At 37.6% G+C, this 13,479-nt stretch overlaps 1 protein-coding gene across 4 annotated transcripts in view; it reads right to left on the bottom strand.

Annotated features, from left to right (window-relative positions):
• Nucleotides 1–8,126: 8,126 nt before the first annotated feature.
• LOC137251076 (scoloptoxin SSD14) overlaps nt 8,127–13,479 on the bottom strand; it is a 151,239-nt gene continuing 145,886 nt past the window's right edge. For all 4 annotated transcript variants that reach the window (XM_067785042.1, XM_067785039.1, XM_067785040.1 and 1 more), the window contains 4 exons: nt 12,920–13,370; nt 12,662–12,852; nt 10,280–10,637; nt 8,127–8,974 (listed from right to left, as the gene is read on the bottom strand). In XM_067785042.1, the coding sequence (XP_067641143.1) occupies nt 8,828–8,974; nt 10,280–10,637; nt 12,662–12,852; nt 12,920–13,370 (1,147 nt within the window). In that variant the 3' untranslated portion in view covers nt 8,127–8,827. The remainder of the gene's footprint in view (nt 8,975–10,279; nt 10,638–12,661; nt 12,853–12,919; nt 13,371–13,479) is intronic.

Raw genomic sequence — 13,479 nt, 5'->3', positions numbered from 1 at the left:
AAAGGTGTTACTGAGCATTTTAAGAGGGAGTGGGCATTAGGTCTATAGGTGGACGCCTTTTCGAGATATCGCCATTAGGGTGGGCCAGGGGTGACTCTAGAATGTTTGTACGATATTAGTATCAAACGAAAGGTGTTACTGAGCATTTTAAGAGGGAGTGGACATTAGGTCTATAGGTGGACGCCTTTTCGAGATATCGCCATTAGGATGGGCCAGGGGTGACTCTAGAATGTTTGTACGATATGGGTATCAAACGAAAGGTGTTACTGAGCATTTTAAGAGGGAGTGGGCATTAGGTCTATAGGTGGACGCCTTTTCGAGATATCGCCATTAGGGAGGGCCAGGGGTTACTCTAGAATATGTTTGTACGATATGGATATCAAATTAAAGGTATTAATGAGGGTTTTAAAAGCGAGTGGCCCTTAGATGTATATGTGAAGGTGTTCTCGCGATATCGACCAAAATGTGGACCAGGTGATCCAGAAAATCATCTGTGGGGTACTGCTAATTTATTTATATATGCAATACCACTAACAGTATTCCTGCCAAGATTCCAAGAGCTGTTGATTTCGCCTTGTAGAACTTTTTTATTTTCTTCTACTTAATATGGTAGGTGTCACACCCATTTTACAAAGTTTTTTCCAAAATTATATTTTGCGTCAATAAACCAATCCAGTTACCATATTTCATCCCTTTTTTCGTATTTGGTATAGAATTATGGCATTTTTTTAATTTTTTGTATTTTTCGATATCGATAAAGTGGACGTGGTTATGGTCGAATTTCGGCCATTTTTTATACCAAGATAAAGTGAGTTCAGGTAAGTACGTGGGCTAAGTTTAGTAAAGATATATCGGTTTTTGCTCAAGTTATTGTGTTAACGGCCGAGCGGAAGGACAGACGGTGGTCTGTGTATAAAAACTGGGCGTGGCTTCCACCGATTTCGCCCATTTTCACAGAGAACAGTTACCGTCATAGAATCTATGCCTCTACCAAATTTTCGAAGGATTGGTAAATTTTTGTTCGACTTATGGCATTAAAAGTATTCTAGACAAACTAAATGAAAATGGGCGGAGCCACGCCCATTTTGAAATTTTCTTTTATTTTTGTATTTTGTTGCATCATATCATTACTGGAGTTGAATTTTGACTTAATTTACTTATATAGAGTAAAGATATTAAATTTTTTGTTAAAATTTGAATTAAAAAAAATTTTTTTTAAAAAGTGGGCGTGTTCTTCTTCCAATTTTGCTAATTTTTATTTAGCGCATATATAGTAATAGTAGTAACGTTCCTACCAAATTTCATCATGATATCTTCAACGACTGCCAAATTACAGCTTGCAAAACTTTCAAATTACCTTCTTGTAAAAGTGGGCGGTGCCACGCCTATTGTCCAAAATCTTACTAATTTTCTATTCTGCGTCATAACGTCAACACATCTACCAAGTTTCATCGCTTTAACCGCCTTTGGCAATGAATTATCGCATTTTTTCGGTTTTTCGAAATTTTCGATATCGAAAAAGTGGGCGTGGTTATAGTCCGATATGGTTCATTTTAAATAGCGATCTGAGATAAGTGCTCAGGAATCTGCGTACCAAATTTCATCAAGATACCTCAAAATTTACTCAAGTTATCGTGTTAACGGACGGACGGACGGACGGACGGACATGGCTCGATCAAATTTTTTTTCGATCCTGATTATTTTGATATATGGAAGTCTATATCTATCTCGATTCCTTTATATATGTACAAGCAACCGTTATCTAATCAAACTTAATATACTCTGTGAGCTCTGCTCAACTGAGTATAATAATAAGAATCAGATGAATCGGCGATAATAAACAGATAACTCGACGATAATAATTCGATAATTACAATAAGTTGATAATAAAATAATAACTTTTCAGTGTTGGTTGTTACCGATAAGTAGCCGACGAAGTTCATCTCACGAACTTAACTTCAACCCTTGGGTGACATAGTGTATTATCTTATATGGAATTGGCATCATCTATACTCTTCCTACTGAAGCTTATACATATTTCTCGCTTAGTACTAATGAAGCGCACACATATTCTGAAGTTTAGTCAGGTTCCTTCGGTGATTTCAACACATCACCAGAAATCGACGATAGTCGCAAGGTTTTCTAATTCTGCTTTAAACCTTTAGTCCTTTAAACGGTGCTAAGCGGATACCATCATATTGGGACTCCGAGAATCCTTTGCTCAGGAAAAGCAGCAGAAGTCTTTTAAGTCGTACGAAGCTGGATCGTTACAAGGTTTTAAGCTCATTTCCCAAAAAAAATGGCATCAAGATTATGCTTTAACGACCCTTACTCTAGCAACAAGCCCTCTGTTAAAACCATCATCCTTAAGTTTACGACTGCCGAGCTGTAACAGCGCCACTCAGACAAAACTAACAGCCATAAAAGGGACCGATCCTTAGCTGCTAACTAAAAGTCTTAAAAGCCTGGATTAAAGCTACGGCCGCTTAACGAACTAGTTCTCGGTTCGTTACAGCGGTGATATGGGTATGAGGTCACAGAGGTCTACTCGAGAACTATGCTGCCAACGAAATAGCGCGAAAGGCCAATAAGAAAACTGAGTTTAACAAGTTGAGTGTCCCTATTTCTCCTCTGGCTAAATGCAAATAATCTTTTCGCTAAAAAAGCTGATGCCAGGACACTGAAAGCTGAAATAGGTAGCGAATTAGTCTAATATTCTCTTGATTTGGATATCTTTGCTTCACTGTTGGATGCGAGTTTTTGGCGAATGATTTATGTTCGTAATGTAGGGGTGAAGTGTGCATATCTACAGCTACGACAGTAAACGTAAGATCTGATGTCAATCCGAGCAGCGCGAGATGAGAACCACAATATCACCGAATGTTTGTGGCCAAAACGGTTGTTTTGAATACTTAATCATACGGAAGTTAAATCAGTTTACAGAGAGCTTTACAACTGAATCGTATTCAGAAAGGAGATGCTCATTTATCAACAATACCTTTGTAAGCAGGAACACACATAATGTTAATTCGGAGTAGTATGTGCCTTCTCTTTGACAGACCTCTTGCATTTGTTGATTGACTCTCTGTGGGTGGAAACTAACTATGAAGTAGCATTTGGGGTGCATACATTGGCTGTATAGATAGAGCGTAAATAATACTTTTGAAGAAAGACTCTACAACATACCAACAGGAGTACATTATTGTTCTCAGAATCATTTGGTTATATTTCAGGATAACTTCGGAATTGTTTTCTTAATACTTATCGCATTCATTTCGGAAATATTGGTTTATTTGTGGACTATATCCGGATTATTTTGAGAAGATTTCTGGACCTTTTTGTGATCTTTGCTAAACTATCGCTGGATCATTTCGATATTGTTTTCGGAATCGTTGCTCTGAGTAAATTTAGTACTGTTACGGGAGGTTAGGTTTTGATAAATTCGGAGGTTAGGTTTTGATAAATTCGGAGCTATTTCGTATCAGGTTCCAGTTAGTCTTCGAGATAATACTAGATATTTCCCGATCGTTAGAATAAATATTTTTTATTGTTAAATTTTATATAATTTCACAATTGTTTTCAGAATCATTTAAATACTACCTTATAACAATTTCGATAGCACATCTATGCTATTTTAGGGATATTTTGAAGTTGCTTTTGGAATCGTTTAAGATCTGTTTCGGAATCACTCAAGAATATTTTTCGGAATACTTTCGGTATTTTTTCGGAACTATTTCGGGTCTAATTTGGATCGTTTCAGAATTTTTCTATTATACTGTTCTTTGTTTTAGAGATTACTAGCTTTACCAGGCGCACGTTGTAACGCCCGAGATCGAATGGATGTTGCGTTATTTTTTCCTGTTTTGTTTGTTGATAATTTAATTTATTGTTCTGTAAATTGAATTGAATTTTGTACGCATATTTGGTGAAATTTTCTGTTAAAATATTTTATTCTTGTATCTTATTGTAATGAATGTGGGTAAACAATAGTTTTGGTTTATTCGTTCGGTGCAAAGATAAACAAATTTTTTGGTGTTCCAACTCTAGAGCAAGCAACATATAGCTGGCCATGGGAAAAGCACGGACTCTCTAAATTTTATCCTGCAACAGTAAGCGATTGTCCTTGTGCGTTGATTGCAATTGCAAAAGCAAGGCGTCCAGGAAACTGTAAGCGCTTAAAATTGAATCGAAAATCTGTAGGAAGCATTGGGATCCGTGGTATGAGCACATCTTCACCTTTGCTTTTACCGCTTATATCGCTGATGATTGTTGCTTCCATTACATTCGGCGTTAATTTCTTAACGCATAGTCTGGTTCCATTGCACAATTTTGGTGGGTCCGAAGAAGCTTGATCGGTGAGCCAGTTTTCAAAGTTAATATATGCGCCGGCATTCCAGGTGGTTCTAAAGAGTTTAGAAATTGAATTGGATAATTCACAATTTGATCTTCATCTGTAACTGTGTCGATCGATTTATATTTCGTCACTTCACCAGGAAATTGATTTTGAAAGCGATCATTGATTTTGTTAACATGATCATTTTTGGGAGCTAAGATAGTTCTTTCGCATAGCCAAAAAACAAAAACAAAAACATTTAAATTTAAAATTCTTAATTCTGAAATATGAAAAACTTTCGTCTTGATCGAAGGAACCTCGAGCCAAAATTTGGTGATGATCGAAGTATAGCAAACACGTTTTCATAGGGAAGACACGCACAGAATTTGATTTTTATAGAAGATGTAGATAGACTGAAGCTAAACAATTTTTTTAACAGCGGCAGATTACTAAACGTCCAAAAGGCATAACAGCTAAACTCAACAATGCAGTCAAACTTTAGGTGTTAAAATAACTTAAGTTTGTACGGCAGCCATAGTTTTTCCCCATTCCACATTTTCCTGGAGGTTTTAGGACTTAACGTCACATAGCTCCTTACCAATTTTAATTATCCTACCATTACGACATCCAGATATATGCAGTATAATATATTCCATTTGTATGGGAGGTGCCACGCTGCCTTCTTCCCAATTCCATATTTTCTTGGTGGTGTTAAGGATTGACCTCAAATAACTCCTTACTGAATTTCAATGTTCTGGCATGTATACCTTCAAAGTTATGCAGTACCAAAGATTCCATTTGAATGGGAGGTTCCACGCCCCCTTTTTCCCAATCTCGCATTTTTTTGGTGGTGTTAGGGATTGACCTCATGTAACTCCTTACTGAATTTCAATGTTCTGGCATGTATACCTTCAAAGTTATGCAGTACCAAAAATTCCATTTGAATGGGAGGTTTCACGCCCCTTTTACCCAATTCCGCCTTTTCTTGGTGGTGTTAGGGATTGACCTCAAATAACTCCTGACTGAATTTCAATGTTCTGGCATGTATACCTTCAAAGTTATGCATTACTAAAGATTCCATTTGTATGGGAGGTGCCACGCCCCCTTTCTCCCAATTCCGCATTTTCTTGGTGGTGTTAGGGATTGACCTCATATAACTCCTCATTGAATTTCAATGTTCTGGCATGTATACCTTCAAAGGTATGCAGTACCAAAAATTCCATTTGTATGGCAGGTGCCACGCTCCTTTTATATATCGAAATAATTTTAGCCTAAAACTTTCCCGTTGATAGAAGGAACCCATAACCAAAATTTGGTGATGATTGATGTGTGGGAAATACGTTTCCATAGCAAACACACACACGCACAGAATTTGATTTTTATATATATATGGCTAAACCGATTTGGGATTTCAAAATCAACTAACCATCATATCTCCTTCCTGCATCTTTCCAAAAAATTTCATGGCAATCTGTCGAGCCGTTCTCGAGTTATGGAGTGATTGTCACTCCACTTCTTTTATATATATAGATTTCGGTAAATATTCGTGACCATCTCAAAACTTCTTTCGGGATGTTCTGCGAAATATTTTGCGATCATTGCAGGATTATTTTCGAAATAATTAAAGAGCCATCCTATGGATCATTTGGTAGTTTTCTGTGACTATTTTTCTGTAACTTTTATAACTTCGCTCTTGCTTTAAGGATAATTTAAGTACCAATTTGGAATTTTTACAAACATATTATTATTATATAATTGTTGGCAACCATCATTTCAAATTGTAAAATACTTTGAAATCCAGAGAAGAATCACGCTTGCCAATAAATGCTTCCTGGGACTAGGTAGGGAATTGAAAAGTGAAGTCCTTTCTCGTCAAATGAAAGTATTGATCTACAAATCACCTATCGTACCAGTTCTGCTATATAATGTAGAGGCATGGATCATAACAACATCAGATGAAGCGACTCTGGAAGTGCTCGGCAACGCTAGCTAGGCCATATTATGTGAATGAAAGGTGATACTCCGGCTAAGAAAGTATTTCTAACTAAACCCGCCTATGGAAGCAGAGGAAGAGGGCGGCCCCCACTCCGCTGGAAGCACCAGGTGGAAAATTATTTAAATTGTTGTAGCAGTGCTTCGCCCCATCCGATCGCAAATTGTCATCAATGTCCTCTAACGGGAGTCCGATGAAACTTGCTGTTTCAACAGGGGTGGGCCATAATGAGAGGGATGTTAGAGGCGTTGGTTCCACATTACAATTCAAGAGATGGTTGGTATCATGTGGGGACACATTGCAAGCAGGGCATACATATTGTATGTCGGGGTTGATTCTGGATAGGTAAGAGTTTAACCTGATTCCCTATCTGCGCTTCGAGTGCGATCTTAAGGCCACAATAGAGGTGGACGGTTGGCGCAAGGGTGCTCAAACGGCGGACGAGGCGATACATGTGTACACAGATGGTTCCAAAGTAGTGGAAGGAGTAGGGTCTGCGGTATACTGTGCTGATCCGGAAATAAAGAGATCCTACAGGCTGTCGGATTACTGTAATGAAATAGTAGTCGTAACCAAAGCAGTAGAAACCCTGGAAGAAAATAGCCCAAGCTGCAATCGTGTTAACTTTTATATTGACAGTCAAGCAGCAATTAAGGCAATAATCTTGCATACCACAGCATCTAAATGCGTGTTAGAGTGTAAGCAGCCCCTGGAGAGAATCGGTACAGGGAGAAGCATACATCTATATTGGGTCCCAGGGCATATCGGAATAGATGGGAATGAAAAGCGGATGAATTAGCTAAAAAGGGCGCATCCTTTGAAGCTTGCTCCGTAGACGTCCCAATTAGACAGTGCGAAATTAAGCGAAGACGAGAGGTGCACATGATCGACCAAGCAAAAAAGACATGGGTTTAAGCGCGGGGCTGTAAAGTGTCGAAGATTATGTGCAGGTCTTAAACCTTAGACTAACAAAGTTGCTTCTATCATTAAAAAGAGAGGGTATTCTGACGGGTATTCTGACTGGACACTGCCTTCTGGCGTCACATGCCTTTAAATTAGGCTTGGTCAGTGATAGCAGATGTAGGAAGTGCAGGCTGGAGGAGGAAACGATCGAGCACGTTCTGTGCTCTTGCCCTGCTCTTGCCAGGCTAAGACTCCAGCTATTAGGAGTGATACAGCTGTCAGATCTATAAGCAGCGAGTGGCTTAAATCCTAGGAAGCTTATAGTATTTGCCAAGAGGACGGAGTTATTTTATAACATAGGTCCTGGTTTTGATAGGGTTTTTCAGTTTGGTCGTTAGAACAAACTTCTGGTAACACTACGGACTTATTCAGTTTATGTGAGGTCCCCATGGACCGGCAGTTCAACCTAACCTAACAGTATCCAGATCCAAGTTGGGCTAGAGTGACTCGCGTTTCCCTAGGAAATGTGCGTTCCTCCTCTGCAAGTTTAGGGTATTGTTCTTTGAGTACTCAGATTGTTTGTGTTATCTCTTTACGCCTGTTGGATGATCATTTGAGGATAATTTCGAAATCATATTGGGATTGTTTTAGGATCATATTGGATCTCTTCCGTAAATATTTTTGCGTTGATGTGCCAGTTTGGAGGTTGTTTTTCCAAATCGTTTAAAATTCCGATATGAGAAATTGGGAAATTCTCGTTGTGTAAAGCAATGAAATGAAAAAAAAAAAAATGTCAAACAAAAAATTATTCAAGTGTATGAAATGTTGTTTTTACTACATCGTTTCACAGAACAAAAATTCCCTTCAGGATTAATAACTATCAATAATACATCAATATCTGGTTTCTCTTATGTTTGAGTTTAAAGCTTTTCATCGGTTTATTTTATTAAAATTTTTTGAAAAATAAAACGCATATGTTAGGTGGTGGTTTACAGCAATACCTTTTTTTCAGTACCTAATTGAATACTTATTTACGTTGCGTTTAAAAAGGTGGTTTGTGATTGGAATTCAGCAATATTTCGGAAATCGTTTTTATGTATATTTGTATACTTATGAAGTATGTATGGATGCGCGTTTATATATTCATACTATTATACATATATTGTTTAAATTAGTATGTATGTATGTATGTATGCATATGATATGAAATAATTCTAGCAATAATACTTACAAAAGAAATTAAAAATTACAAATTACAAATAGAAAATACTACAATTTACAAAGTTGTTGTCAAAAAATGTACAAAATTCAGCTTTTTGTTTTATATAGAGTGTATATATTTATACTATGTGTATGTATTTATGTATATATTCGAATTTCAATGTTATTTCTATAATATACTTTGTATCGTACAAATAATAAAAGCAGTGTTGTTTTTCTTAATTATTAGTATTTTTTTTTTTTTTGTTGATTGACTTTGTTTTACAATAGATAATAAATAATCTCGCAATTTGCTTATAATTTTTTTCTTTTTAGACTGAGCGCACACCTATGTTTAGTTTAAAAAAATTTATCTGAGATTAATTTGTTTTGTGCTTTTAAAATCCAGCAACACCGCCGTGTTTTCGAAAATCCGCATTCGCATAAATTGCAGTTTCATTTCGCGCGATGCCGCACACCACAGAGCCGGCATCTTTGTAGGACTGCAATTCGTGGCCTTTCGTTTTAAGCAGTTTCAGTATATCCTGTTGATCGAAAATTAATAAGTTTTAGTTTTGTGAAACACATTTGGATTATTCACGTCAGCTAGGCATCCACTTATATTTTTTAAAATATTTTTTAATTTATTTGTAAACTTTGGAAAAATAAGTAAAGGTGGAACCGAACATTATATACTCAGCGTGAGCTTCAATTGTACATTTCATTTCAGATAAATTACTTTTCTACATAACACGTGGCACCGCCCCTTTAAAAAAATGTCTCCCCATTTCCTCTTACAATAAAACTTGATAAGTAAAATGTCATTGATTCAAAACTATTTTTTTCTAAGTTATAGCTTATTATTCTAGTCTACGACCCTTTTAAAAATCTTTTATATAAAACTGGGCGTGGTCTTTAAGCGATCTCGTTTTTTTTTTCTAGAAATATTTCCTGCTATAGGGAAAATTTGTGTACCCAATTTTATTACGATCCGAGTTATGGCTCCCGAAACATAGAAAATTTCTTAGTCATAAAAGGGGCGGTGCCACGCCCATTTTTTAAAATTTGAAGTTTTTCCTATTAGTTGTTATAAAACCACTTGGGAAATGAAATACCATTGATATAAAGCTATTTTTGCAAATATATAGCTTACTTTATTCGTCCACGACTCTTTTAAAAAAATTTTTATATAAAAGTGGGTGTGGTCCTTAACCGATTTCGTTAAATTTTCTTCAAAGCATTCCTTATAGTAAAGGCAACCTCTCTGCCGAATTTTGTTATGATCGGTTTAACGTTTTTTGATTTATGATTAATAATATTTGTAAAATTGATTTTATCACAAGTGGGCGGTGCCACGCCCATTTAAACAAATTTTTCCAATTTTTTATCAAGAGTCTCAATATCAGTTCACATGTCAAATTTCGACATTCTAGGTGTATTATTTACTAAATTATCAGATTTTTTGTGTGTTTCCAAAATGTTATATATATAAAAAGTGGGCGTGGTTATCATCCGATTTCGCTCATTTTCAATACCAATCTATTCTGGGTCCAGATAAGCGCGTGTACCAAATATCTCAATGTTTATCCAAGTTATCGTTTTAACGGACGGACGTACGGACGGACATGGCTCAATCAAGCTTTTTTCGATACTGATGATTTTGATATATGGAAGTCTATATATATCTCGATTCTTTTATACCTGTATAGCGAACCGTTATCCATTCAAAGTTAATATAATCTCTGTGCAAAGCACGCTGAGTATAAAAATAAAACGAACAAGCAGATACACTTATAACCAGAGCCACGTGAATGCCCAAATAAAATTTTTTGTTTGTCTCAATTTCTTACCTCACTAAATCGTCCGAATTCGTATGCCAGTACATTCGGTACCAGCTGATGATGAACGCGTGGTGCATCAATCGCGGACTTAATGTCTTGACCGAACCATAAAAAGCGCGCCGCAACTTCAACTACGCCTGATATAATTTTCGAACCACCCGCAGCACCCACCACCAAGTGTACATTACCTTGACGATCGGCTAAAATCATTGGAGACATTGATGACATAGGACGTTTACGGGCGTCAATGAAGTTTGTTGGTGCTGCAGGCAAATCGAATAAATTGTTTGTGCCCGGTACCGAAAAATCGTTCATACCACTATTGAATATGATGCCGGTACGACGTCCTGCTTGACTAGAACCAAAACTGTAATTATAGAACAAGAAATTGATATCATTACAGATGCATTATAGCACCGAACACATTAAAGGTACAACATTAAAATTAACTTTCTCAGGTCTATAAAACTTTAATAAGCTAAAACATAAATGGATATCTCTGGCTAAGTAAACAAGCGTCCCATATTCTGATACGAAGACATAATCTTTACTAACTCATTGTAAGTATTCTTGAGCGTGTCCTCTGCAATCGTTCCACAAATTTATCGAAGTGCTGGGCGGCGTGTTCGAGAACCAGTTTGATTTAGTAAAATGAAAATCGACCATTCATGCTGCGAACAGGGCGAGGAAAATTGCCCAGGAAGCCATGAGTGGCATTGGATACTATCAAGGCTCCAAAGCATATTGCCATATCGTGACTGTAGATGTAAAAAATGCCGTAAACATTGCTAATTGGGCAAACATTCTAGACTCGCTGGAACGGATAGGCATATTCCATTAACTACAAAAAAATCATACGCAGCTACTGCAAACCTCAAATGAGCGGAGGATATGTATGGGGGTGATAGCCCCACCTTATACAATGCCGTGCGTCACTGGAAGTGTAGCAAGCTAGCCCAAACACACGGATAAGCTGGTGCTCAACCAGAGTCCAAAAAAGTATATGCAATAGGTGGTAGCTCTTATAAGCGGACAATATCGAAAAGTCGTCGAGATATGAGTCATCGCTCAAGGCAAAGAAGAACAGAAGCTGGGTAGTGCCTGGCGCAGGCACAAAATCATTCATTTTTCCAAAAGCCTAAACAGTTTGTGCGGTTTAATGCAAACAGGTGCCTTAGTAAAAAATAAAAAATAAATGTAAGGCGCGATAACCTACGAAGAGATTTTAGACCGAGCTTCTCTTCCAATTTATGTCGTGATCATTTTAAATTTTTCTTACCGAAATTGCCGACTCCGAACGGCATCTGCAAGGCAGATGAGTTTTCACTGAGAAGCTTTTCATGGCAGAAATACACTCGGAGTGCTTGCCAAATTACTGCCGATGGTCGAACCCACTTGGAAGAACTTTCTTCTAATTGAAAAACCTTGTTTCTAAAATTTTGATGTTGCTTTTCCCGGCGCGTGAACCCAGGATCTTCGGTGTTGTAGGCGGAGCACGCTACCACCACTCCACGCAGGTGCCTGAGTAACTTACACAAAAAACATGAGTGAAAAGCCTAATATTGGCAACTTTGAGCCTATCGGATTTCGAGAAGATATTAGAAAAATACTAGGAGCTGATAACAATCTACCGCAGCAGATATGCCTGGATATTAAGGACCTGGATAAAATCAAAACGAACGAAGATAGTACTAAGGTCATGCAGAAATCACAGAGTGCTATCAAAACGGCCCCTATGGGCGTCGCTGGACGGAGATCTTTAGTATTTAACAGATCAGCTGCGTGATTCGATTTTTAACAGATGGCTGCATTCGTCATCACCATCTTTGACAACGGTTAAAAGAGTTTATTGGGTGTTGGTATGTTCGAATTAAAGTTCCTGAAAATCTTATAAAGCTTTCCAAATGACTTTGAGCAAAATCGCTCTGGTAAACGCTGTCAAAAAAATATGGCAGATACTATCTACTGGCAAACCTGACAAGCCTTATACGCCCACACACATCAATGTGTCTGTGAAGTCGTACAGAACCACCAGTGAGCTAAAAGACTTATAATATTCTCGTCGCAGGCATGCCTGCCCAATTTAAACACGTAGAAGCTTCGACGTGGTCATATCAAATAGTTTGAGAAATGTTCGGTATAGTACCTTAATGGTGATAATTTACGCAGGAAATACCTTGAAAAAGACGGAACTACCTTAACAGCAGGAAAATTATATTTTGGTTGTAGTAACGGCAGGCCCAATTATAGAATGGTTTGCGATCTCTCAGTTGATTTTAAAATTTATCGAATATGTATGAGTTTAACCTACATGAGACTATAACCCTAAGTTAAAGAGACAATTTGCAGTCCTGCAAGTGGGCCTAGATATTATAATAGCAGAATACTTACTAATCGTTTACGGAGCTCGTAACAGACACTGCATCTCCATTCGGCGCCAGCACAGATATGTGCGACGTGCCTGCATCATCTTCGCCCATGAATTGTGCACCATAATCAAAGATCCCCTTGTGAACATGATTATCGTTGATCTTTTCTCGTAAGCTTAAACTATATTCGGGATTTGTAAGTCTGCTGACAAGCTGTCGGTAAAAAATAAGGGAAAATTAGCTAGTCAACCTTGTTACTATTTATGCGCTTGACGCCTACCTCACGAACATCATTGAAACGTAAATCGCCCAACTCCCAGCGTTTCGCAAAACCAAACTTCAGCGCTTCTGCAAAACGATGCAGCGTTGTAGCCTGGCTTTTGGCATCGGCTATATCAGCTTTGGTGAAATTGAAACCCTCCAATATGCTGAGTACATTTGCCACAATAGTCCCACTACTTACTGGTGGCACTGCATACAAAATATCATCGCCCAATTGCATTGTTATCGAACTAACCATATCGGCTGAATAAGATTCCAAATCGTATGCGGTTACTGTGCTGCCAAGATCTTTCAAATCTTCAACCACACGTTGCGCCAAAGTGCCATTATAGAAATCGAGAGGCCCATTTTCGGCTAAAAGCTCATAAGTTTCACAAAGAGTTTTTTGTGGTTTGATTTTAGTGCCGACTGGATAAAGCTGACCCGTTGTAGCATTAACAAATACATTCCTGTAAAGTTATTTGAAAACTGTATTTTGTTTATTTTAAATATTTTTGCTCATAAGCAATAAAAGCCTAAGTCCCAAACGTTTGAGACTTTGGTGTTTTATCTTATGAT

The sequence above is a fragment of the Eurosta solidaginis genome, chromosome 4 (genome assembly GCF_040869045.1).
Source record: "Eurosta solidaginis isolate ZX-2024a chromosome 4, ASM4086904v1, whole genome shotgun sequence".
NCBI lineage: Eukaryota > Metazoa > Arthropoda > Insecta > Diptera > Tephritidae > Eurosta > Eurosta solidaginis.
The sequence above is the reverse complement of the archived record's forward strand: the minus strand, read 5'-3'. Positions and strand labels throughout refer to the sequence as shown.